We start from the raw sequence: 27674 nt of genomic DNA on the forward strand, positions 1-27674 counted from the left end.
ATTTTGTTACAAAATAAATATTACTTTATTAAAGGAAAAAAGGGCAACACTGTCAGGTTTGGTTCGCTTTCAATTTTATTTACAATTCTATACAGTGCAGGCAGCGTATAAAACATCGGCTGCTGGGAGGACTTCTAAGGAAGAGGGAGGCAAGGAGGAATCTTCTCCTTCCGTCTAATTGTGGATTATTATTATTTCAGGGTCCGTAAGGCATGTGTTGAAGTCCAGAGGCAACGAAAACAGCGACAAGCTGGGCAAGTAGATTGGCACAAACAGCAATTGCTTCCTTTGAAGCCTGACCTGGCCAAAGCATGGGTAAAGTTTATTTTTATAGAGCATGGGCAGAGGGCTGGGGCCCAAGGGAGGGAAGGAAAGGAAGAAGAAAGGGGAATTTGACCAGAATCTCCATACGCCAATGAAAGGAATGCAGCCCATTTAAAACACTATTGGGTTGTTGTATGTCTTTCGGGCTGTGTGGCCATGTTCCAGAAACATTCTCTCCTGACGTTTCGCCCACATCTATGGCAGGCATCCTCTCAGGCCCTTTCCTTTTCCCTCTCAGCCGCTTAAGCCTGAGAGGATGCCTGAGAGGATGCCTGCCATAGATGTGGGCGAAACGTCAGGAGAGAATGCTTCTGGAACATGGCCACACAGCCCGAAAGACATACAACAACCCTGTGATCCCGGCCATGAAAGCCTTCGACAACACATAAAACACTATTCTTGGTCTTCTCCATTTCCATAGAGCATGTGCAGAGGGCTGGGGCGCAAGGGAGGAAAGACAGGAGCAAGTGGATCCGTGGATAATAAATATAGAGTGTCTATCGATATGTATATATATACACGGACGTATACACAGATGCAGGCGGGTGGGGATGATGGGTGTCGGAGTGGATGCAAGGAAGATAGAAAGCGGAGAGGTTGAGGCTTCCTTTCCGAACCCAAAAAAGAATTTGACTCCTTTCCCTCTCTGGTGCATTGGAGACACAGCACAGGCAGAGACGGGGACGATGGGTGTCGGAGTGGATGCAAGAAAGCAGAGACGTTGGCGCTTCCTCTCCAGCTCCTCTTTCGGTGCAGATTGTGACCCAAAGGCTTGGGGACGATGGGGGCCATGGTGTCGGGGGCCTAGCTGGAGGAGATGTAGAGGGACTGGGTCTTGCGGCTCCTCCGGTCGGGCGTGGCGGTGTTGAGGATGTCCACGCTCTTGCGGCTGGAGCTGACCACGTCCGTGACGAAGCCGGAGCAGTCGGAGCAGACGTCCTTGAGCACCGAGCCGTGGGCGTAGATGTAGGGGAACTCCTCCTCCACGCTCCGCCAGCGGGTGCCCTGCAAGGGGCTTTTGCAAAAGGAGAAGCGTTAGAACAGGGGTCCCCAAACTAAGGCCCGGGGGCCGGATGCGGCCCTCCAAGGTCATTTACCTGGCCCCCGCCCTCAGTTTTATAATATTATATTTTTATATCATTTTAAATAATATAATATATTGTATATACATATAATTGTTATACAATATAATACTAATAATACCATATAATAATATTAATTATATATTATATATTAAATGTAATATTACTAATAATAATATGGTATAGTTCAATATAGTAATATATAATGCTAATATTGTGCTATGCTAATAATATAATATATTGTATGTACATACAGCTGCTCTGAGTCCCCTTCGGGGTGAGAAGGGTGGGATATAAATGTAATAAATAAATGTAGTAAATGAATGAATAAATAAATAATTTTAGACTTAGGCTTGCCCAAAGTCTGACATGACTTGAAGGCACACAACAACAACAATCCTAATTAACTTGACTATCTCATTGGCCAGAAGCAGGCCCACACTTCCCATTGAAAACCTGATAGGTTTATGTTGGTTACAATTGTTTTCATTGTTGTTGTTATTATGCACTACAAATAAGACATGTGCAGTGTGCATAGGAATTTGTTGGTTTTTTTCCCTCCAAATGATAATTCGGCCCCCCCCCACAGTCTGAAGGATTGTGAACCGGCCCTCTGCTTTAAAAGTTTGAGGACCTCTGCGTTAGAAGCTAGGCTGGAGGCTTTTAAGCAGAGGCTGGATGGTCATCTGCCAGGAGGGCTTCGATTGTCTCTTCCTGCCTGGCAGGAGCGGGTTGGACTGAATGATCTTTGGGGTCCTTTCCAACTCTGGACTACTATCATATTGATAATAATATTATAATGTAATACAATATTTTTAATTTTTTAAAATGAGATTTTATTTCTAGAAACTTTATAGAGTTTCAGGGTTGTTGTATGTCTTTTGGGCTGTGTGGCCATGTTCCAGAAGTATTCTCTCCTGACGTTTCGCCCACATCTATGGCAGGCATCCTCAGAGGTTATGAGGCATGGATAAACTAGGCGAGGAAGGTAAATATATAATAATAATAATAATAATAATAATAATAATAATAATAATAATAATAATAACTTTATTTTTATACCCTGCCTCTATCTCCCCGGAGGGGACTCAGGGCGGCTTACATGGGGCCAAGCCCGAATAAAAACAGTAGCAGTATAAAACACAGCAATAGACAACAACTTGCACAATAAAAAAAATAAAAAATAAAATAAAACATTAGCTAATAAAAAACAAGAACTAATAAAAACATGGATTAAAACTGAGAGATTGTAAAAGTAGACTGGGTAAGGTGCACCATATAAATATTGTAAACACAAGGTGACTGATAAAGTGCTGCAAATTCTGGAAGTGCAAATTGGGATGGGAATAGACCCTGTGGAGAGTCCTATATCTGTGGAGAGTCCAGGGTGTGACAAGAGTTAAGCGCTAATGTTTCAGTTAATCACCCTAATTAGCATTGGAAAGGTTTGTCTCTTGCCTGGGGGCATCCTTTGTTCAGAGTCATTAGCCGTCCTTGGGGCTCCTCTGCCCTCAGAGTGTTGCTTCCCATCTACTGTTCTGATTTTTGCGTTTTATAATACTGGTAGCCAGATTTTGTTCATTTCATGGTTTCCTGGACCACCTCAACAGCATCCACCCAAACATCCAATTCACCATGGGGGGAAAAAGGAAGAAAAACTGCCATTTCTAGATGTTCTGGTCATCCACAAGGGCCCCAAGGACGGCTAATGATGATGATGATGATGATGATGATGGTGATGATGGTCTAGGACAGTGATGGCCAACCTATGACACGCGTGTCAGCACTGACACACTTAGCCATTTTTGCTGCCACATGCAGATTGATTGGATGACTATGTCTTTTGTGGCCAAATTTGGTGTGATTTGGTCCAGTGGTTTTGTTGTTTACTCCATGGAAATTATGCACATTATGCGCGCGCGCGTGTGTGTATAATATATATATATATAATTCTATTATTATTGTAGTATATTATCATATTATTGCTATTATATTATTATTATATTATTCATGACTACATTGAAATTAGAATAGAGAGAAGTAAGCGTGGAAACTGCAAGAGGTACCATAGATTGTGGTACATGGAAAAATGGTAGTAAATAGTTGTTTGATTTATTAAATACAATTATATATTAAAAGGTAAAGGTTTCCCCTGATGTTAAGTCGATTTGTATCCAACTCTGGGGGTTGGTGCTCATCTCCATTTCTAAGCCAAAGAGCCGGCGTTGTCCATAGACACTTCCAAGGTCATGTGGCTGGCATGACTGTATGGAGCGCCGTTATATATTACAATTATAATTTTTTGTTATTTAAACTATACATATTGTGAAATTATGGTGTTTTTTTTCTCAAAGTGACACACCACCCAAGTCATGCTAGGTTTTTTGGTGAATTTTGACACACCAAGCACAAAAGGTTGCCCACCATTGCTCTAGGAAGCTATCATTATATTTCATGATGATGATGGACCCCTTCTCTGGCGGTTTTTAATCAGAGGCAGGATGGCCATCTGTCGGGAGGGCTTGGATTGAGCATTCCTATAAGGCAAAGGGACTGGACTGGGTGGCGCCTGGTGTCTATCACATGAGTCAACAGTGTGATGCAGCATCTCAAAAGGCCAATGTGATTGTGCCTTCCTGCCTGGAAGGAAAGGGTTGGTTTGGATGACCTTTGGGGGTCCCTTCCAACTCTAGCAAGCCTTGCCGGTTTGTTAACACTTACTGGAAGGTCTCCTTCTTCCGGAAAGGGGGTGCCTTGGGCCCCAATGAGCCCGGCAGGGTCTCGAAGCCCAAGGCATAGACCGGGATGTGGGCCAGCTTCTTGGAAGGCATCTTGATCTAAAGGCAAAGAAATGGGCTTCAGAAGATGGAGCGAAGAAAAGGATTGGGGACAAGAAAGAGGGAAAGGAGTTGCTCTTACCTTCAGGCTGCAAGAACCACAGACAGACCTGAAAACAATAGAAGAAAATAAGATTGCGCATGGAAGGATAGAATAATAAGCGCCTTAGTCCCGCCCCACACCTGTCAATCCAAGGCAGGCCCCGCCCCCAGCTCACCTTTTGCAGAAGAGGCAGGTGGGCGGCCAGGAGAAGAGGGCAAACTTGGTCTTGCAGCAGCAACAGATCTAAAGAAAGAAGATCCAGAGGTAGCACAGTGGTACCAAACTGCATCAATTCTATAGTGTGGATGCATCCCTCTATACTCTTCTCATGATAAGACTATTTCTCATGTATAGCTATGTCTTTCAATATGCCTTCTGCACCTTGTTGCAAACCAGAAATAGATATAGAGTCTCACTTACCCAACACTCGCGTTGTAGATATATACTTATAACTGCATATATTTTATATTTACATGCAGTATATATTTTATATAATTTATAATTACAGTGGAGTCTCACTTATCCAACATTCTGGATTATCCAACGCATTTTTGTAGGATATTATTATTATTTTATTGTATGACACACCAAACAAGATAGACATGCTGGATTTCATATCACAAATTATTATTATTATTATTATTATTATTATTATTATTATTATTATTATTATTATTATTATTATTACAGTAGAGTCTCACTTATCCAAGCCTCGCTTATCCAAGCCTCTGGATAATCCAAGCCATTTTTGCAGTCAATGTTTTCTATACACCGTGATATTTTGGTGCTAAATTAATAAATACAGTAATTACTACATAGCATTACTGGGTATTGAACTACTTTTTCTGTCAAATTTGTTGCATGACATGATGTTTTGGTGTTTCATTTGTAAAATCATAACCTAATTTGATGTTTAACAGGCTTTTCCTTAATCTCTCGTTATTATCCAACATATTTGCTTATCCAAGGTTCCGCCGGCCCGATTACGTTGGATAAGCGAGACTCTACTGTAATCTCTTTCTTTTTACACATACACAGATATTTCCGGATTGTATATAGTGGAGAAACTTCCATTTGGGAAACTCTGAATAGTAGTTATTATTATTGTTACAGTAGAGTCTCACTTATCCAACGTAAATGGGCCGGCAGAACGTTGGATAAGCGAATATGTTGGATAATAAGGAGGGATTAAAGAAAAGCATATTAAACATCATTAGGTTATGATTTTACAAATTAAGCATCAAAACATCATGTTTCTGGCCAAATGGCCCTTGAGCTGACCTTGCCCTTCTTCATGCTGCTGTAGAGCTCCTTGCTTTGCTGGAACTTCTCCATCTCGGCCTTGACCAGCACCCGCCGGTCATTGACCATCTCCTCCACGGTCAGGGCCAAGCTCTCCGGGTGGCTGAACTCTTGCTGGGGAGGAGAAAAGGACCATAGGATTGGAGGGGTCCCTAGAGGTCATCCAGACCACCCCTCCCTCCGCCCATCCAGATTGGAGAAGTTCTTAGAGCAATGTCTAAAAGTCTATTTCCACCAGTTTTGGAACTTTTAGAATCCAATTATTCTTCGGAAGATAGTTCTTGATTTTTCCAACTGGGATTTAACTAGTCAAACGAGTCAAACTGGTTCCTACCTAGAAGATGGTTGTGTAGCCAAACACAGACACTTACCAGCCACAAGTATTTCATGCTGGACTCCGGAGGAGGGGGTCCCGATCCGGCCTCGGACTTTTCATCCACGGAGCTGAGGAAGCCCTGCTTGGCCGGGAAGGGGCTGGAGCCGCAAGAGACCGCCGGGTGGTAACTGGCCGGGACGGATCCTGCAAGGACATTGGCACCTAATGGTCAGCAACACCTGAGAAATAACACAACTTGGGCAAATGCCGTTGCATGCAATGAATTACCGTATTGACTCGAATCTAATGCGCCATCACTTCCAGCAATGAAAAGGAAAACCTTTCATAATGTGCACATATTAAATCATTTATATATATCTACACAAACATCTATTTTAGATTGCCTGCCTTTATGTTATATTTATGTATTATATGCACACATTATATTATTTATATATACAGACACACATATTTTAGATTGTCTGCCATATTATATATTATATTATTTCTATATACATACACAGACATATATTTTAGATTGTCTTCCTTTATATATACTATATTATTTATACACATACACATACATATTTTAGATTATCAATTTTACATTATATGTGATATGCACATATTACATTATTTATACACACATACATACATATTTGGGATTGTCTCCCTTTATATTATATTATATATTATTATTTATATATTATATACACACCTTATATTATTTCTATATACATAAACATACATATATTTTAGGTTGCCTGACTTTATATTATATTTAAATAATATAATATAAAGGCAGGCAACCTAAAATATATGTATGTCTGTTACATTATAACATTACATTATTTATTTATACAGACACACATATATTTTAGATTGCCAGCCTTTATATTATATTATTTATATATTATGTGCACATATTATATTATTTCTATATACATACACATATATGTTTGATTGTCTGCCTTATTATATATTATATTATTTCTATATACATACACACAGACATATATTTTAGATTGTCTGCCTTATTATATATTATTTCTATATACATATACACAGACATATATTTTGCATTGTCTACCATATTATATATATATATATATTATTTTATATATTATATTTTATATATTATATTATTTCTATATACATACATACACATATATTTTAAACTGTCTGCCATATTATATTAATACTATATACAGATATTATATTATTTATATATACATTTATGTGTTTTAAATTTTGCATAATATTTTTATTAAGTATTTAATTGATGTAATTGTGCTATTGATTTTATTGAATTCTGTTTTGGGGCATTGAATTTGGCCAACCCTTTAAGCCGCCTTGATTCCCTACAGGTGAGAAAGGCGGTGTAAAAATGTTGTAAATAAATAAACAAATAATAAATACATAAACACACACACATATATTTTAGATTGTCCACCTTTGGTAGGACACGCTGTTTTTGGTTGTTTTAAGCACCATGCACATTTGAGGGCACTCTATATATAAATAGACAAAGTTTATGCACCACCACAACAACACCAACAACATTGGTAAGGATGGAAAACACTATTGATTTCTGTCTAGGATTATGGCAATGGGGCAAGTCGTTCCAAAAAGTGTCTTTCTTGATTTTTGCTGTGATGCTGCATATCCAAAGTTAGGGGAAGTTGCTTTCAGGTGAGCATAGAAATGCAGCTTTGCTCTTTGCAATCAACATGGAGAGAAAATGCATGCAATAAATAAATGATGCTCCGGTCATTTTGCACAGAGAGAAGAGGGGTGGATTGGGGCGGAGGGGGAACTTGCCCGGGTTCTGGATTCTGGTCCATGCATCGGAGGGGGTACCTGAGCGGGGCCTGGGTTCGGACCCGCTGTATCCGTCGTTCTCGGCGTCCGGCGCATTGCTCTGGCTCTCGCTCTGGAACTGGGCCAGGTCCTGCTCCGAAAAAGAGCGGTCGCGCTTCAGCCCCAGACCTTGCAAAGCCTCCGACCCGGGAGAGTCCTCCTCCTGCGGAGAGACAGGGAGACACTTGAGGGTGCATCTACGAGGGCTATCCACAAAGTAGGTTACGTTTTGGATTTTAAAAAGGACAAAGTATAGGAGAAATCATTTACCATATGCAGCGGAAAGACACATCCCAATACTACAATCTCACGTAATCCCCATTGAAATCTAGGCACGTGTCATATAGATAAATGAGTTTGAAAAGGTCTGCCCCAGTAAATTTGCCGCCTCTCTCCTACGTTTCCAACAATGGGGGCATGGCTGGAAGCTGCAGGAAGGGAGAAGGGGGAAGGGCTGAGGACAAAGTGGGGAATTTACTGGAGCAGTAATTTTCAAACTCATTTATCTATATGAGACGTGCCTAGATTTCAATGGGAATTGCATGAGATTGTAGTATTGGGATGTGTCTTTCAGCTGCATATGGTAAATGATTTCTCCTATACTTTGTCCTTTTTTAAAATCCAAAACGTAACCTACTTTGTGGATAGCCCTTGTACACTGAAGAATGAATGCAGTTTGACACCACTTTCACAATCCCTGCCCTTACTTCGGAGGTGAGCATCTCCTCCATCTCGGCCAGCGTCGGGGCCTTCAGCAGGATCCGGGGTCTTTGGCGCTGCTGGACCGGGGTCCCCGAGTCCGAGGCGGAGAGGTTGATGCAGGAGGTGGACTTGGCGTCACCGGAGCAGGCCTTCACCAGGCAAGGCACGGATCCGAACCCTGGATGGCGGAGAAAAGGAAAGGCAATGCTTTGCACATGCTCTGCTACCCACCTTTGGGTCACTAACCCCAACTGACCTTCCTGTGGCCTAACGGACCCACCTTTCTGGTTCTGGAAGCGCTCTTCAACCGGACGAAGCTTCCTCTCCTGCTTGATCTCCTCCAAAATCTTTTCATGCAGCGTCCGTTGCCTCTGAGGAATCGGCCGCAGCCGCCGCTCCGAAGCCTGCAAAGAAGGAAGGGCAAGCAGGGTCATCATCATCATCATCATCATCATCAAAATAACAATAAAGTCTCATTTCCTGGAGGTTTTAAAGAAGAGGCTGGATGGTCATCTGTCGAGAGGGATTGGATGGTGGATGTTGTTTTCCTTCCAGGCAGAAGGGGGTTGGATTGGATGACCTTTAGAAGTCCCTTCCAGTTTTAGGATAATAATAATAATAATAATAATAATAATAATAATAATAATAATAATAATAATAATATCTTTCTGCCTGGCAGAAGGGAGTTGGATGCCTAGCAGGACTGGGTTGGACTGGATGGCCTTTAGAGGTCCAGCTCTATTATTATTATTATCATCGTCACTATTATTATTAGAATCCTAGACGTCCAGCTCTAGGATTCTAATAATAATAGTGACAATGGTAATAATAATAATAATAATAATAATAATAATAATAATAATACAGTAGAGTCTCACTTATCCAAGCTAAACGGGCCAGCAGAAGCTTGGATAAGCGAATATCTTGGATAATAAGGAGGGATTAAGGAAAAGCCTATTAAACATCAAATTAGGCTATGATTTTACAAATTAAGCACCCAAACATCATGTTATACAACAAATTTGATAGAAAAAGTAGTTCAATGCGCAGTAATGTTATGTTGTAATTACTGTATTTACGAATTTAGCACCAAAATATCACGATGTATAGAAAACATTGGACTGGATGGCCCTTGGGGTCCCTTTCCAAGTCTATAATCTATGAGAGGCTGGATGGCCATCTGTCTGGAGGGTTTTGACTGTGTTTTCCTGCCTGGCACAAGGTGGTTGGACTGGATGGCCTTTGGGGTCCCTCCCATGTCTAGCATTCTATGATTAATAATAATAATAATAATAATAATAATGATGATGATGATGATGATGATGATGATGATGATGAATCAAAACGGTAATAATTATAGTCCCCTTCTCTGGAGATTTTTAAGCAGAGGCTGGATGGTCATCTGTTGGGAGGGCTTTGACTGTGTCTCACTGCTTGGCAGCAGCAGCAACAACAACAACAACAACAAACAACAACAACAACAACAACATAGCCAAGGGATGCCTACCTGTCTCAAGGGTGGCCGGGATCTTATGAAGTCAAGGATGAGCGCATGAGCATCTTTCTTCACCCGCGGAGGGATGTCCCCATCCACCTGGCAGAAAAACACAAATAATAAACCAAAACGTTAAAATATTATAAATATCGTAACTGCTTCTTAAAGTGGTGTTGAACTGCATTAATTTTTTGGTGTAGATGCACCCTGAGAAGTAAGGGGGAAAGAAAGAAAAGGCAATAAATCCTTTCTAGGATTAAATAATCTTTCAAAATCTAGAGTCATAAAGAGGTTCAGCACCTTGGAGAGCTCCCTTAAAGCTAAGTGAAAAGCTGATATGAAAATAGAACAACAAAACTTGTATTAAAAGGTAAAGGTTTTCCCCTGACGTTAAGTCCAGTCGTGACCGACTCTGGGGGTTGGTGCTCATCTCCATTTCTAAGCCGAAGAGCCGGCGTTGTCCGTAGACACCTTCAAGGTCATGTGGCCACTGGCATGACTGCATGGAGCGCCTTTACCTTCCCGCTGGAGCGGTACCTATTGATCTACTCACACTCTGGGGGTTGGTGCTCATCTCCATTTCTAAGCCAAAGAGCCAGCATTGTCCATAGACACCTCCAAGGTCATGTGGCCTCTGGCATGACTGCATGGAGAACCGTTACCTTCCTGCCGGAGCGGTACCTATTGATCTACTCACACTCTAGGGGTTGGTGCTCATCTCCATTTCTAAGCCAAAGAGCCGGTGTTGACCGTAGACTCCTCCAAGGTCATGTGGCCGGCATGACTGCATGGAGCGCCTTTACCTTCCCGCCGGAGCGGTACTTATTGATCTACTCACACTCTGGGGGTTGGTGCTCATCTCCATTTCTAAGCTGAAGAGCCGATGTTGTCCATAGACACCTCCAAGGTCATGTGGCCACAGGCATGACTGCATGGAGCACCGTTACCTTCCCGCCGGAGCGGTACCTATTGATCTACTTACATTTGCATGTTTTCGAACTGCTAGGTTGGCAGGAGCTGGGGCTAACAGCGGACGCTCATTCCACTCCTGGAATTTGAACCTGGGACCTTTCGGTCTGCAAGTTCAGCAGCTCAGTGCTTTAACACACTGCGCCACCACCAGGGGCCTTAAACTTATATTAAACTTACTAGCTGTGCCCGGCCACGCGTTGCTGTGGCAAAGTATGGTGGTATGGGAAATAAAGTATTGAGGAATTGGTGGTAATTAGGGTACATGGTAAAGGTTTTCCCCTGACATAATCTGAATTTTATAGGCCTAAGTGAGGTCTAAATCTGTCTGTCCCCTGGACTGAGTGGGTTGCTAGGAGACCAAGTGGGCAGCAATTGGAGAAAAACAATTATTCCTCTCCCTCTAATTAGGACTTTATTTTTCTTTTCTTTTTGTTGTATCAACCTAGAGGCGTGGATGATGGGTTGTGTTGTCAAATTTCGAGGTTGGGAGGCCTTTAGTTTTGTTGTTTTGTTGGTCGCCAGGATTCCATCACTCTTTTATATATATAGAAGATATTAAACTTATATTAAAGCAATGCGATCCACAATAGGGACTGGAGGCCAGCACTGACCGCTGCCCTGACCCCGGACTCACCATGACCTTGCGGAGCTTGTAGTTCCGAGCCCGGATGTCCTGCATCAGCATCTCGAAGGGGGTCAGCTGGTACTCGGTGGGCAAGGGGTCGAACTGCTTCTCCTGGACCTTCTTGAGCTTGACCCCGTTGCGCAGCTCCCGCATGAGCTGGACCCAGAGCCGGGCCTGGAAGACAGGGCCCAGCGGTCATCAAGACGCGGCCGGAGGTCAAAGCCTCACTGAGATAGGACCCCCAAACACCCCCGTGTCCCGAATCCATACCCAGTCGGTGTTCCTCAGGTTGTCCAGGTCTGCAACTGACCGGTCTCTCAGCTCCTCGTCTTCATTCTTCAGTTTCGTCAACATCTGCAGAGAAGAGGACATTGGGGAGACTATTTGTTTTGACTAATGCTACATTTAACCTCCAGAATTCTTCTGGAAAACTGGGAAAAGTTACTTTTGGGAACAAGAATCCTCCAGGATGGGCATATCTCCATAATCTCCATAACTGGTGGACCTCTCAAGGAAGGAGTATCAGAAATATAATAATAATAATAATAATAATAATAATAATAATTATTATTATTATTATTATTATTATTATTATTATTATTATTACACACCAGACATCACAGTTGTGGAAAAGAACAAGGTTTGGATCATTGATGTTGCCATCCCAGGTGACAGTCGCATTGACGAAAAACAACAGGAAAAACTCAGCCGCTATCAGGACCTCAAGATTGAACTTCAAAGACTCTGGCAGAAACCAGTGCAGGTGGTCCCGGTGGTGATGGGCACACTGGGTGCCGTGCCAAAAGATCTCAGCCGGCATTTGGAAACAATAGACATTGACAAAATTACGATCTGCCAACTGCAAAAGGCCACCCTGCTGGGATCTGCATGCATCATCCGAAAATACATCACACAGTCCTAGACACTTGGGAAGTGTTCGACTTGTGATTTTGTGAAACGAAACCCAGCATATCTATCTTGTTCGCTGTGTCATACAACGTCGTTGTGTCAATAATAATAACTTTATTTTTAATATCCCACCACTATCTCCACACAGGGACTTGGGGTGGCCCCAATCAATACAATTAAAATAAGGTAAACAAAAGACACGATATACAAAGCAACAGTATAAAATAGATAAAAACAGGGATACAGTATATAAGGATCGAGTGAGGCCAAAACTTAGAAAATCATACAGATTATACACATGGAAGGGACCCCCAAAGGCCAATGCAGAATGAGGTTGGACTAGATGACCTTTGGGGGCCCTTCCAAGTGCATAACTCTATTGACAGTGTAGATGCAACCTAAGACAAGAATAGGAAGCATTTCGGATATGGAAGGACTACACTTCCCAGCAGCTTCTGAGCCAGCCTTTGCTATGGTGGGAGATGCTGGGAGTTGTAGTCCGACATCCTCCATAGGCCAGCATGGTTCTCCTTCTTCCCTATGGGAACAATGGGGCTGTATTGCATTTTCTTTCCTTGCAAGCACATTTGATCTGCATTAAACCAGAGAAAAGGCCTCATCAGAAGGAAGAAGGAAGAGAACATCGGGACCTTCCCTTGGGTAAATATTTACCGAGAGGGAGCCTGAGATAAGACAAGCACATTATTTCCCAACGGACACTCCATTGTGCCGTTTGCACCTGGCAGGTGAGGAGGACGACCTTTGGAATAAGGAAAGCACGCTTTGCCCTTTCCTGGAAACTAGAACTTTCTCTACGATAAAGATTCACTACACACAATTGACCATAATTTAATTCATAATGGGACCGAAGGAGAGAAGCCAACCAGAATGAAAAGCAAATCGATTCCCAAATCCATAGATTGGTTGAAATAGAAATTTGGAAAAACAGACTCAAGCCTCAACTGTCTTCTAACTCCTAACACTGGCTTGTGTACTCTAACAGACTTAAGCCTCAACTGTCTTCTAACTCCTAACACTGGCTTCTGTAATCTTAACTGACTCAAGCCTCAACTATCTTCTAACTCTCTAACACTGGCTTGTGTACTCTAACAGACTCAAGCCTCAACTGTCTTCTAACTCCTAACACTGGCTTCTGTAATCTTAACTGACTCAAGCCTCAACTAACTCTCTAACACTGGCTTCTGTAGTCTAACAGACTCAAGCCTCAACTGTCTTCTAAATCCTAACACAGGCTTCTGTAATCTTAATTGACTCAAGCCTCAACTATCTTCTAACTCTCTAACACTGGCTTCTGTAGTCTAACAGACTCAAGACTCAACTGTCTTCTAACTCCTAACACTGGCTTCTGTTCTCTTAACAGACTCAAGCCTCAACTGTCTTCTAACTCCTAACACTGGCTTCTATACTCTAACAGAATCAAGCCTGAACTGTCTTCTAACTCCTAACATTAGCTTCTGTTCTCTTAACAGACTCAAGCCTCAACTGTCTTCTAACTCCTAACATTGGCTTCTGTACTCTAATAGACTCAAGCCTCAACTGTCTTATAACTCCTAAAAGTGGCTTCTGTTCTCTTAACAGACTCAAGCTTCAACTGTTTTCTAACTCCTAACACTAGCTTCTGTTCTCTTAGACTCAAGCCTCAACTGTCTTCTAACTCCCTAACACTGGCTTCTGTAGTCTAACAGACTCAAGCCTCAACTGTCTTCTAACTCCTAACAGTACATAAGCCAGTTTTAGGAGTTAGAAGACAGTTGAGGCTTGAGTTTTCTTGGAAGTAGACTGTTATAAAAAAAGAGCTGTACAGCGCTCTGATAAAGATTATAAGTTAAAGTTACAAACTGAAACGTTTTGAAGTTTAACCTGACAAGAAAGGTACCTGTATATTTAAATACATGACGTTGTGAGCAAAATAAACATGTTATTTTAAAGAAGCTTACTTGTCTGTTGAGAGCATGGAATCGAAACAAGAGTTCTACAGATGCAGCCTAGACTCACCCAATGGCCAAAGCACCCCAGCGTCCACTCTCTCCATCCCAGGTGCATCGGTCACTCACCTCCTTGGTCTCCTGGATCTTGGCCAAGGCGGCCTTCAGCTCCACCGTCTCCAGGAACAGGGCCCGGCAGACCGCCTGGTAGTGCGCCTGGGCCTCCTGGGGCTGGCTGAGCCTCGATGTGCAGAGCCGCATGACCTGGCGGAAGGTGCGCACGGCGCGCAGGGCCCCCCTGGCCGCCGCCGCCGCCTCTTCCTCCTCCTCGTCCTCCTCATCTTGGCCGCCATAGCCTTCGTCCGCCGTGCCGCAGCTGCTGTCCTCCGAGTCGCTGTTGACCATCAGGTCAATGAGGCGCTCCAGGTCGGGGCTGAGCTCCCGCTCCTCGTTCTCGTCCAGGCCCCAGTCCAAGGCCCGGTAGATTGCAAAGCCCAGCGACTGCACCATCTGCAAGGAGAAGGGACTGACCGTTAGAGAACGTGATCGTGGTCATCTCGGATCAAGCCGAACTGGCCTCCACCTTGCCCAGTGTAGATCCATATGAAGCCCACCGTCACAACTGTGACCCAAGCCTACTGTGCATGGTTGTTAATACATTTTCATTTTCATGGGTGTATCTGCACTGTGGAATGAATGCAGTTTGACTCCGCTTGACCTGAACTGGATTACATGGCAGTGTGGACTCAAGATAAACCAGTTCAAAGCAGATACTTGCCTTGGCATTGTGGGTTATATAGGTGTGCGTTAGGGCCTTGAGCCTACACTGCCATATAATCCAGTTCAAATAAGATAATCTGTATTTTATAGGCAGTGTGGAAGAGGCCTGAGTGAAGAGGCCCTGGGCGCCATTAAATGGCTGAGTGGGTTGCTAGGAGACAAAGTGGGTGGAGCTTAGCCTTCTAACTGGCAGCAAGGGGAATACACAGTTCTTCCTCTTCTTCTAATTTGGACTTTGTTTTTCTAGATTATTTTTGTTTGAAAGACATATTTTGGATGACTATGTCTTTCGCGGCCAAATTTGGTGTGATTTGGTTCAGTGGTTTTGTTGTTTACTCCATAATAAAACACACATTACATTTTATATATATAGATATAATACATTGTATGTTATGGTTGAGCCTTCGGGCTCTGATACTAGGAGACGGGGTCGTAAGACTCCTCGAGAGTCAGACTCTTTTGAGGAGCGTGAAAGGAAACGGCTCCGGGATCTATTTGCAGAACCAACAGATGAGGACTCATTTGAGGGTTTTACCGAGGGAATGGAGGAAGAGGTGGTTAGCTCAGAGGAGGATGACATGGAGTGGACTCGTGTGAGGGAGGATTTGGGTGTCACCGGCAATCAAAGCATGGGAGGCGACTGGCGGGTTGCAGGATCAGACCCATGGACGGGCTGGAGGGATGGAACGGGATCCACAGCTGGGGATGCTGTGGGGCGTAGTCAAAGGTGTTTTAGCTCTGATGAGGATGATGATGATGGGGCACCTGGAATTGGGAGGGCAGCTGACAGCCATGATGAGTTTGAACTGTGATAAAATGGGGTTTAGGATCAAGGTCTAATTGCGTTGGGCAAGGTAATCTGGACGAACGCTTGGGCTCTTGTTGGGGAATTTCCTGAAGACGGGTGTGATTCGTTGCTGGATACGTAAGTTACCAAGGACACTGGGCATAGACGGCGGGAGGTACTGTGTGGGGTTTTTCTGTGCAACTTGTGTTTAATCTTAATAGCTTGGACCTCCGTCGTCTTTTTGACGGACATTAATTGCCTACTCTGGATTGACGCTGACTGACTGACCTCGACCCCAGACTACTCCTTCTGTGGCTATCGTTGAGACTTGTGGAATTCTAGACGTCTGCACCTGGCTTTCGACCTTGGACTGGATTGGGACCCCGCTGACTGCCGTTACCCTGATTGATGTGCCTGGACCCGGATGTTGCTCGTTGCACGGAGGAGTAAACAGCCTGATTTACTCATCTGTAGTTTTTGTGTAGCAGAGAAGAATCTGCTGCCAGTTTATTGTTTTCATTCTGACCGCTGTTTATCCTCTTTTGTTTGCTTTGTTCGTCAGGCTGAAGTAAGCACTTTTGATTTAATCCGGATTAAACTCCTGTTTAATCCGGTTTATTACCTTTAACCGTTTTAGTTCAAACGGAACTGTTTTTGTTACTTTTTACACTGAAGTCAAGTGTTTGCCTTGTTATTTGTTTCTTAACGGGCAATTTTAGTTCTGTAACCTCAATAAACTGAGTTTTACTCTATTTGGTGGCGTTCTGTCTATGACATTGTATATACGTATAATATTGATAATACAGTAGAGTCTCACTTATCCAAGCTAAACGGGCCGGCAGAAGCTTGGATAAGCGAATATCTTGGATAATAAGGAGAGATTAAGAAAAAGCCTATTAAACATCAAATTAGGTTATGATTTTACAATTTAAGTACCAAAACATCATGTTATACAACAAATTTGGCAGAAAAAGTAGTTCAATAAGCAGTAATGCTATGTAGTAATTACTATATTAACGAATTTAGCACCGAAATATCAGAATGTATTGAAAACATTGACTACAAAAATGCGTTGGATAATCCAGAACGTTGGATAAATGAATGTTGGATAAGTGAGACTCTACTGTAATCCAGTATAAATAAAATAATCTGTATTTTATAGGAAGTGGAAGAGGCCTGAGTGAAGAGGCCCTGGGTGCCATTAAATGGCTGAGTGGGTTGCTAGGAGACCAAGTGGGCGGAGCTTAGCCTTCTAACTGGCAGCAAGGGGAATACACAGTTCTTCCTCTTCTTCTAATTTGGACTTTGTTTTTATAGGGTTTTTTGTTGGAAAGACATATTTTGGATGACTATGTCTTTTGCGGCCAAATTTGGTGTGATTTGGTTCAGTGGTTTTGTTGTTTACTCCATAATAAAACGCACATTACATTTTTATATATATACATTGTATATACAGTAGTCTCTCACTTATCCAACACTCGCTTATCCAACGTTCTGGATTATCCAACGCATTTTTGTAGTCAGTGTTTTCAATACATCGTGATATTTTGGTACTAAATTAATAAATACAGTAATTACTACATAGCATTACTGTGTATACTGTACTAAATAGCATTACTGTGTATTGAACTATTTTTTCTGTAAAATTTGTTGTATAACATGATGTTTTGGCGCTTAATTTGTAAAATCACCTAATTTGATGTTTAATAGGCTTTTCCATTATCCCTCCTTATTATCCACCATATTCGCTTATCCAACATTCTGCCGGCCCGTTTATGTTGGATAAGCGAGACTCTACTGTACATATAATATTGATAATATTATAATGTAATACAATATAATAACAATACACTATTATAATTGTATATTTATATTACATGTAATATTACTAATAATATTGCAATACAGAGGTATAGTACAATATAGTAATATATCATGTTTATTTTATGCTGTACTAATAGTATATATTGTATGTACATATAACTTGTAAGCCACCCTGAGTCCCCTTCGGGGTGAGAAGGGCGGGATATAAATGTCGCTAATAAATAATAATAATAATAATAATAATAATAATAATAATAATAATAATAGCCTGAGTGACTTAGTCTCAATTAAGAGATAAAAATGGGATATAAGGAATAATAATAATAATAATAATAATAATAATAATAATAATAATAATAATCTTGAACTCACCTGGGCTTCTGCAGAAGGCGTTAAAGTCAATGGGAGTTCTGCAAAAGGAAAAAAAATACACAATTAATATTCCTCTTTCTTGGAACCGGATGTGTTGTTGTTGTTGTTGTTGTTACTATTACTCCAAGTTTAAATCTCCTTTGTTCAAAATTCCTGGAACCAGAAGTGTTTTGGATTTTCATAATTTCCCTTTGTAGGAAACATTTGCATCTAGGTCACGAGATATCTCGGAGATGGGACCCAAATCTAACTATGACATTTATGTATCCTTCCTCTGCATCTGAAGGTTGTTTCAGACACAATATTTTTAATAATATTGTGCATGAAACAACATTTGTGTGCCTTGAACCACCAGAAAGCAAAGGTTTATCGTAGGAGGATTTTGGACGCCGAAAAAGGCACGTGCAACCTTTGTTATTGTTGGGTTGCTGTGAGTTTTGCAGACTATATGGCCATGTTCCAGAAGCATCCTCTCCTGACGTTTCACCCACATCTGTGGCATGCATCGCCAGAGGTGTGAGGTATGGAGAAACTAAGCAAGGAAGGTTTATATATTTGTGGAATTTCCTGGATGGGGGAAAGAACTCTTGTCTTTTGGAGGTCTGTGTGAAACCATGAAAATGAACAAAATCTGGCTACCAGTATTTAAAAACTCCTAAATCAGAACAGTAAATAAAAACACTAAAAACAGAAGAACTCCAGACATGGATCAATCAGGGGCAGCTAACGACTCTGAACAAAGGATTCCCCCAGGCCAGGATGTGAGGCTGGGAAGGCCATTCAATGCTAAACAAAGGTGATTAATTACAACATTTACACTGGCCTCCTCTTTTGGAGCCATGGCAGTCCAAGTGGTGTCAAAACTGGATTAAGTGTGCCGTATAGATGCCTCCTTCCTTTGTCCTTGTCCTGCATGCTTCTCTCCTCCTCCAAAGCGGCCACCCACTGCTGTCCATCTGGTCCGTCCAGGCACTTAACTCCATCCGCTTCCATCTGGCCGTCCATCTGCTTTGGCCTCGAGACGTTCCCCAAAGGGAGGAAAGGCCACCTGCCTCTCACATTTGTTGCTAGGGGTTGGGTGACCTTTTCCCTTTTAGTTGGACGGGGTCAAAGGCAGGAAATAGGTCTCCAGGGCATTTGGCCAAGTGAAAGGAACAGAGGTGGAGACGGGATCAACTTAATGCACATTTGCAATCTTTCTGGCTTCTGGATATTAATAAAATCCGCAGTATTGACAGAACTGTTGCTTCTCCAAGTGTTTCTGCTTTCCACTGGCTTCAGTTGTATTTCTACTTCAATTGATATGTTAAAATGTTAGTACTGTATAAATGTTTACCGATGTTTGTTCTAACTGTCGCAAGATGCCTTGAATCCCAGAGTGAGGAAAAGGTGGCACAGTAAGAACTATAGAAATAATAACAACAATAACAAAGTGTTGTCGAAGGCTTTCATGGCCAGAATCACAGGGTTGTTGTGAGTTTTCGAGGCTGTCTTGTCATGTTCCTGAAGCGTTGTCTCCTGACGTTTTGCCCACATCTATGGCAACCATCCTCAGAGGTTGTGATGTGTATTATATAGAATCATAGAATCCTAGAGTTGGAAGAGACCTCATGGACCATCCAGTCCAACCTCATTCTGCCCAGAAGCAGGAACATCACATTCAAAGCACCCCCGACAGATGGTCATCCAGCCTCTGCTTAAAAGCCGCCAAAGAAGGAGCCTCACCAGACTCTGGGGCAGAGAGTTCCACTGCCGAACAGCTTTTTCTCCTTCCTCCCTCACAACCTCACAACTTCTGAGGGTGCCTGCCATAGATGTGGGCGAAACGTCAGGAGAGAATGCTTCTGGAACATGGCCATACAGACCGGAAAACTCACAACAACCCATTATGGTATATATATTGACATAGAGAGAAAATGCTCTCATAGCATTTCTTTCTTTACAATTTATTTATTTCGTGTCAAAAGCACTGCATGGTAAATACATTTTAAAATGATGACATAAAGGAAATCACAAGCAACTAAATAGTTTTAGACCAAAAGCGGGCAACAGCAACCGCATTGTCCGTAGCTTTAAACAACTCCTCCTCCGTGCATGAGGCAGGGCATGTAAGACATTCCAATAAGAATGTCTCTCTGCAGCCAAGCTGTTAAAGAACTCTTGCAAATGTAAATCTAGGGAGATTGGAGAGATTCTTGTGTTTTAATTGTTGATTTTATTTGTTGTGTTGACACTGTTTTTAGTTATTTATATTGGTTTTAACTTGTCACATTTTGTTTCTGTTTTGGGCTTGGCCCCACGTTAGCCGCCCTGAGTCCCTTCGGGGAGATGGTGGCGGGATAAAAATAATAATAATAATAATAATAATAATAATAATAATAATAATAATAATTATTATTATTATTATTATTATTATTATTATTTTATTTTATGACACAGCAAACAAGATAGATATGCTGAATTTCGTATCACAAAATCACAAGTTGAACACTTCCCAAGCGTCTAGGACTGTGTGATGTATTTTCGGATGATGCGTGCAGATCCCAGTCGGGTGGCCTTTTGCAGCTGGCAGATCGTGATTTTGTCAATGTCTATTGTTTCCAAATGCCGGCTGAGATCTTTTGGCACGGCACCCAGTGTGCCCATCACCACTGGGACCACCTGCACTGGTTTCTGCCAGAGTCTTTGAAGTTCAATCTTGAGGTCCTGATAGCGGCTGAGTTTTTCCTTTTGTTTTTCGTCAATGCGACTGTCACCTGGGATGGCAACATCAATTATCCAAACCTTTTTCTTTTCCACAACTGTGATGTCTGGTGTGTTGTGTTCCAGAACTTTGTCAGTCTGGATTCGGAAGTCCCACAGTATCTTTGCGTCCTCATTTTCCAATATTTTTGCAGGTTTGTGATCCCACCAGTTCTTTGCTGCTGGGAGGTGGTACTTGAGGCATAAGTTCCAATGAATCCTTTGGGCCACATAGTTGTGCCTCTGTTTGTAGTCTGTCTGTGCGATTTTCTTACAGCAGCTGAGGATATGATCCATGGTTTCGTCGGTTTCCTTGCACAGTCTGCATTTTGGGTCATTAGCTGATTTTTCGATCTTGGCCTTCATTGCATTTGTTCTGATGTCTTGCTCCTGGGCTGCAAGGATCAGGCCTTCTGTCTCCTTCTTCAGGGTCCCATTGTTGTTGTTGTTGTTGTTATTATTATTATTATTATTATTATTATTATTATTATTATTATTATTATTATTATATACACACATACATACATACAGAGAGAGGGAGATAGCAATAATAAAACCAACAATATCCATGCAAGAACTATTTCTGGTCTTGCATGTTTTGCTGCCAGTGGACACAGGAGGCATCAAGCAGGGAGCTGCAAACAGTATGGATGAAAGAAAAGCAATGCTCAATGTGTTGTTGACACATACAACAACCCCAAAAGCAATGCTGTTCTGCAGCGAATATACTTTGCTCTCTCCTGCCTCTGTTCCCATTAGTTTCCCTTCAGGGACGGTGGGAGTGACGCAAGGCTTTTGGTCCGGCCCGAGTGCCGCCTTGCAGGGCTGGAAACATCCCCGAAATGCACCAGGAGGGTCACCTTGCATTTGCAGGGCTGGATGGAAGTCAAGGAAGGAGCCCCAGGTGATAATAACCATTAAAGAACTGGGCAAACTGGTTTTTTTGTGTTGTCCTAAAACACCTTCTTGCGGTGCTTCTGAGCAAATATTATCAATTGCAACCGCTACCGGGAAAAACCTTCCTCTTGCAAATGTTTGGGTGCAACAGTCTTGGAACATGGACAGAGAACCAGCATTGGGTTGGGAAAAGACTCAATTGGCTTTTGTCCTTCTATGCATTTCTTATTTAGATGGGTTCGCCTTATGCACAAGGTAAACATCTCAAAATAAGATGCAAAGACCCTATAATAAAATTAATAATGATAACAATAAATAAAATAATATTAAAAATTTAAATAATAATAATAATAATAAAATGAGCACACAAAGATACTGTGGGACTTCCGAATTCAGACTGACAAAGTTCTGGAACACAACACACCAGACATCACAGTTGTGGAAAAGAAAAAGGTTTGGATCATTGATGTCGCCATCCCAGGTGACAGTCGCATTGACGAAAAACAACAGGAAAAACTCAGCCGCTATCAGGATCTCAAGACTGAACTTCAAAGACTCTGGCAGAAACCAGTGCAGGTGGTCCCGGTGGTGATCGGCACACTGGGTGCCGTGCCAAAAGATCTCAGCCGGCATTTGGAAACAATGGACATTGACAAAATCACGATCTGCCAACTGCAAAAGGCCACCCTGCTGGGATCTGCACGCATCATCCGAAAATACATCACAAAGGATTGAGATGCAGTTCCTCCAAAGTTAAAGGCAATGTTTTGCTCCTCTTCCCCAAATAAGAAGAGGTCTCTCCAAGGATAAAATGAATCCCTTTTTAATGTTTGTATATCTGTAAATTTCAAACTGTACAGGCTTTGATGTAAGCCTGCTTTGAGTATCCTTGTTAGGGAGAAAAGCAGGGTATAAATAAATAAACAACAACAACAACAATTAGGTTGCTGTGAGTTTTCCAGGCTGTCTGGCCATGTCCCAGAAGCATTCGCTCCTGACGTTTCGCCCACATCTGTGGCAGGCACTCTCAGAGGTTGTGAAGTCTGTTGGAAACTAGGCAAGTGGGGTTTATATATCTGGGGAATGATGTCCAGGGTGCAAGAAAGAACTCTTGCCCGTTGGAGGCAAGTGTGAATATTATAATTGAGCACATTGATTATCATTGAATAGCCTTGCAGTTTCAATGCTTGGCTACTTCCTGCCTGGGGGAATCCTTTGTTGGGAGGTGATTAGCTGGTCCTGATTGTTTCCTGTCTGGAATAGTCTGCAAGGCTATTTGGTGCTAATCAAGGTGATCAATTGCAATATTCACACGTGCCTCAAACAGACAAGAGTTATTTCTCGCACCCTGAATGGCCTTGCAGCTTGAAGGCCTGGCTGATTCCTGCCTTTGTTGGGAGGTGATTAGCTGTCCCTGATTGTTTCTTGCCTGGAATAGCCTGCAAGGCTATTTGGTGCTAATCAAGGTGATCAATCGTAATATTCACACATGTCTCAAACAGACAAGAGTTCTTCCTCCCACCCTGAATGGCCTTGCAGCTTCAAGGACCGCCTGCTACCTACCTATGGGCAAGCATCCTTTGTTGGGAGGTGTTAGCTGGCCCTGATTGTCTGTCTGGAATTCCCCTGTTTTCTTGGTGGGGGTTACCCTTTATTGGGAGGTGTTAGCTGGCCCTGATTGTCTGTCTGGAATTCTCCTATTTTCTTGCCTGAATGGTACCTTTTGTTGGGAGGTGTTAGCTGGCCCTGATTTTCTGTCTGGAATTCCCCTGTTTTCTTGGTGGGGGGTACCCTTTGTCGGGAGGTGTTAGCTAGCCCCGATTGTCTCCTGTTTGGAATTCCCATTTTCTTGCCTGTGGGGTACCCTTTGTCGGGAGGTGTTCGCTGGCCCTGATTGTCTGATTGGAACTCCCCTGTTTTCTTGGCGGGGGTATCCTTTGTTTGGGGGAGGTGTTAGCTGGCCCTGATTGTCTGTCTGGAATTCCCGTTTTCTTGGCAGGAGAAGGGGAACCCTTTGTCGGGAGGTGTTAGCTGGCCCTGATTGTTTCTTGTCTGGAATAGTCTGCAAGGCTAAAACAGATAAGAATTCTTCCTCCCACCCTGAATGGCCTTGCAGCTTCAAGGACTGGATGTTTCCTACCTGGGGGGGTACCCTTTGTTGGGAGGTGTTAGCTGGTCCCGATTGTTTCCTGTCTGGAATTCCCAATACTCCTTCTAAAGAAGTCTCTTGTTTGGAAAGTCCTTTGATCTGTCATAGGGTCTTGGGGTGGCTCTTAAAGGGGACGCAGCCCTTTCAAAAGAGAGACCCCAACCCTCCTTTGGGGTGGGACTGGCGGGGCGCAGGGCCGGCCCCACCATAGAGGCCACGTGAGGCGGCCGCCTCGGGCGCAGGTCCCCGGGGGGCACCGTCAGGCTTCCCCCGCCCCTGCGGGGGGGGGGGGGCACTTTTCCCCACCCCCTGCGCGGCGGGGGCGCTTTTCTCCACCCCCGCTTAATATTTTAAATTATCTCCGGCCGGCCCTGGCGGGGCGGCTCCCTTCCTCCCGGTAATAGGCAGGCGAGACTCACCGGCCAGGCCGCTCTCTCCTTTGGCGGCGACGGCTCCGTCCCGGCGGAGGAGGAGGTCGGCGGGTCCGGCGAGGCGCCCCTGGGGCCCCCGGGCGGGCCCGTCCTTCCCGGCGCCCTGGATCCCGCGGCAGACCTGGAAGGCCACGGCCCAGGCCTGCTCCTCGTTGAGCGGCTGCTCGTAGGCCTTCAGCACCTCTTCCAGGGACAGCTCCGGGGGTCCCGCCGGCGCCGAGGCTCCGCCGTCCTCTGTCGGGGCCGCCCGGAGGGACATGGCGGGCCCTGCGCCATCCTCGGAGCCCGCACCTGCCGCAGGAGGAACAGCCAGACCCGTCAGGGAGGAGGCGGAGGAGGAGGACGGAGGAGGAGGAGGAGGGCCGGGCCGGGCCGGGCGGGCATCCCTCCGCCCCCGCAGCCAGGAGAGCAGCCAGGAGGAGGAGGCGCCAGGCCCCGCCAAGCAGCAGCCGCAGCCGCCCAGGGAGGGGCCCCGGCAGGCCAGCGCCACGAAGAGAAGAGCCCCGGAGGAAGGGAGGCAGGGAGGGAGGGAGGAAGAGGCTGCTCCGGAGCCAAAGAAAAGGAGGAGGAGGAGCCCGCCTTCACAAGCCCACCCACCCACCCATGGGACAAGGAGGGCAAGGGGACTCTGGGCATGTGCAGAGTGGACCCCAACACAACCATAAAGCCCACCCACCCACCCAGGGAAACAAGGAGCGCAAGGGGACTCTGGGCATGTGCAGAGTGGACCCCAAAGCAACCCAAAGAGGGGGAATAAGAAGGGCAAGGGGCCTCTGAGCATGTGCAAAGTGGACCCCAACACAACCAAAGGAGGGGGAATAAGAAGGGAAAGGGACTTCAGAGCATATGCAAAGTGCCCCCCAAAGCAAGCATAAAGCCCACACAGGGGAATAAGAAGGGCAGCTGGCCTCTGAGCATGTGCAAAGTGGCCCCAAAGCAACCATAAAGCCAGCCAGCCCACCAACCCACCCACCCAGGAGAACAAGAAGGGCAAGGGGCCTCTGAGCATGTGCAAAGTGGACCCCCAAGCAACCAAAGGAAGGTGAATAAGAAGGGCAAGAGACCTCTGAGCATGTGCAAAGTGGGCCCAAAGCAACCAAAGGCTCACCCGCTCACCCAACTAGGGGAAGAAGAAGGGCAAGGGCTCCCTGAGCATGTGCAAAGTGGCCCCAAAGCAACCATAAAGCCAGCCAGCCCACCAACCCATCCACCCAGGGGAACAAGAAGGGCAAGGGGCCTCTGAGCATGTGCAAAGTGGCCCCCAAAGCAAGCATGAAGCCCACCCACCCACCTAGGGGAACAAGAAGGGCAAGAGACTTCTGAGTATGTTCAAAGTGGGCCCAAAGCAACCAAAAGAAGGGGAACAAGAAGGGGAAGGGACTATGAGCCTCTGAGCATGTGCAAAGTGGACCCCAAAGCAACAAATAGAGGGGGAATAAGAAGGGCAAGGGACTTCTGAGCATGTGCAAAGTGGCCCCCAAAGCAACCAAAAGCCCGCCCACCCACCCAGGGGAATAAGAAGGGCAAAGGACCTCTGAGCATGTGCAAAGTGGCCCCCAAAGCAACCAAAAGCCCACCCAGAGGAACAAGAAGGGCAAGAGACTTCTGAGTATGTGCAAAGTGGACCCAAAGCAGCCAATAGCCTACTCAAGGGGCCTCTGAGCATGTGCAAAGTGGCCCCAGAGCAACCCAAAGAAGGGGAGTCTGAGCATGTGCCCTGCCTCTGGCTGCACTACCTTTGAACTCATGCAGACCAATCTTAAAAATGACACCATAATATTATATATTATTTAATATGTATTTATGGGGACGATCATCCATGGAGTCTTGGACCCCAAACCCAGCGGATACGGAGGGGAAAATGTGGATCTATTTTGCATCTACCTGCTGAAGTGTCCAGCTCAGACCAAGGCAAACGGACCAAGGAGAGAAAGTCAAGCCATTTAATCCCTGTACCTCTGTCCTTAATCCCTTTCAGAGGAAAGATCTCTGGCTATAAATGGCCATTTTTCTTCCTCCAAGGAGCCTACAAACCATCATCCAGGAAGGGAACTCATGATGTGAGACGCTATAGACTGTCACATCAATTCTAATGTAGACTATTACGTGGATGGGGTTGGACTAGATGACCGCTGGGGCTCCCTTTCCAATTCTGTGATTTTTCTCATCCTATTAAGTCACGATTTCAACTGCGACTTTAGTAAGGGAAAAGGCTATGGCATGTTTATTTAAGGTTTTACATACTTTTGTATGCGGTTCTTTTGCTACCGGTGATAACAACAGCAAACAGTGACGTGTGTGTATATAAATACACACAAACACACCCTTCTTGTAGTGTTGTAACTACAAGTTCTAGAGCAGGAGTGCAAATCTAAATACAAAAAGCAAGGGATGGAAACAATGCCAACCTTTCTATCTCAAATATCTATATATGTATATCTATATAAAATTTGCAATAAAAGGAGCTATTCTAAAGGATGGAGAATAATACAAAGAGGCAAGCCTACCTAGGAAGTTGTCCATTAAAATCTTGCTCAGGTCAAAAAAATGCTGCTGGGAAAATGCATCCAAAGCCTTTCAGGTGAGTCAGGTGAGCAAACCTGGCTCACCTGGGCAACAGGTAGGAAGGGGAAAGCAGGGAATACTGTATATACTCGAGTATAAGCCTAGTTTTTCAGCCCTTTTTTAAGACTAAAAAAGCCCCCCTCGGCTTATACTTGGGTGAGAGTCCTGGTTGGCTTATATTTGGGTCAGCTTATACTCGAGAATATATGGTACATTTTTCTCTATTATTATCTATATATATAAAAGAGTGATGGCATCATGGCAATTCACAAAACAACAAAAGTACAGGCCCCCCAACCTCAAAATTTGACAACACAACCCATCATCCACGCCTCTAGGTTGATACAACAAAAAGAAAAGAAAAATAAAGTCCTAATTAGAGGGAGATTTAGGCCTCACTTAGGCCTCTTCCACAGATTATCTAATTTGCACTGGATTATATGGCAGTGTAGACTCAAGGCCCTTCCACACAGCTATATAACCCATTTATAATCTTATATTATCTGCTTTGCACTGGATTATCTTGACTCCACACTGCCATATAATCCACTTCAGTGTGCATTTTATCCAGCTGTGAAGAAGGGGCCTCATATAATCCAGTTCTCAGCAGATAATATAAGATTAGAAATATACAGTAGAGTCTCACTTATCCAACGTAAACAGGCCGGCAGGATAAGTGAATATGTTGGATAATAAGAAGGGATTCAGGAAAAG

General features: G+C 43.9%; 1 protein-coding gene across 4 annotated transcripts; it reads right to left on the reverse strand.

The window, feature by feature from the left end:
- Nucleotides 1–57: 57 nt before the first annotated feature.
- On the reverse strand, nucleotides 58–27674 carry LOC134294710 (protein spire homolog 2-like). 4 transcript variants are annotated; one of them, XM_062966319.1, is made up of 17 exons: nucleotides 26903–27674; nucleotides 24384–24686; nucleotides 18177–18214; nucleotides 14543–14923; nucleotides 11829–11912; nucleotides 11568–11732; nucleotides 9974–10060; nucleotides 8747–8870; nucleotides 8472–8644; nucleotides 7726–7927; nucleotides 5960–6108; nucleotides 5568–5702; nucleotides 4462–4529; nucleotides 4326–4353; nucleotides 4128–4243; nucleotides 705–1339; nucleotides 58–470 (listed from the first exon to the last, which is right to left on the reverse strand). In XM_062966319.1, the coding sequence occupies exons 1-16, from the start codon at nucleotides 26916–26918 to the stop codon at nucleotides 1129–1131; spliced, it is 2280 nt and encodes a 759-aa protein (XP_062822389.1). In that variant the 5' UTR covers nucleotides 26919–27674; the 3' UTR covers nucleotides 58–470; nucleotides 705–1128. The 4 variants fall into 4 exon arrangements, with proteins under 4 accessions (XP_062822389.1, XP_062822386.1, XP_062822388.1 ...); XM_062966316.1 differs by lacking the exon at nucleotides 26903–27674 and having other exon boundaries at nucleotides 24384–26852; XM_062966318.1 differs by lacking the exon at nucleotides 26903–27674 and having other exon boundaries at nucleotides 7765–7927; nucleotides 24384–26849.

This window comes from Anolis carolinensis, unplaced genomic scaffold (assembly GCF_035594765.1).
Source record: "Anolis carolinensis isolate JA03-04 unplaced genomic scaffold, rAnoCar3.1.pri scaffold_19, whole genome shotgun sequence".
NCBI classification, from domain to species: domain Eukaryota; kingdom Metazoa; phylum Chordata; class Lepidosauria; order Squamata; family Dactyloidae; genus Anolis; species Anolis carolinensis.

What these genes read in the sequence shown, in the direction of transcription:
- LOC134294710 (XM_062966316.1), bottom strand. Translation starts at nt 25,404, where the DNA reads ATGCTCAGAGGCCCCTTGCCCTTCTTGTTCTCCTGGGTGGGTGGGTTG. An exon ending in ACCTGAGGAACACCGACTGG is followed by an intron (nt 11,733 to 11,828) that starts GTATGGATTCGG and finishes CCTGTCTTCCAG; the next exon opens with GCCCGGCTCTGGGTCCAGCT. An exon ending in CCCGGCCACCCTTGAGACAG is followed by an intron (nt 8,871 to 9,973) that starts GTAGGCATCCCT and finishes CCTTCTTTGCAG; the next exon opens with GCTTCGGAGCGGCGGCTGCG.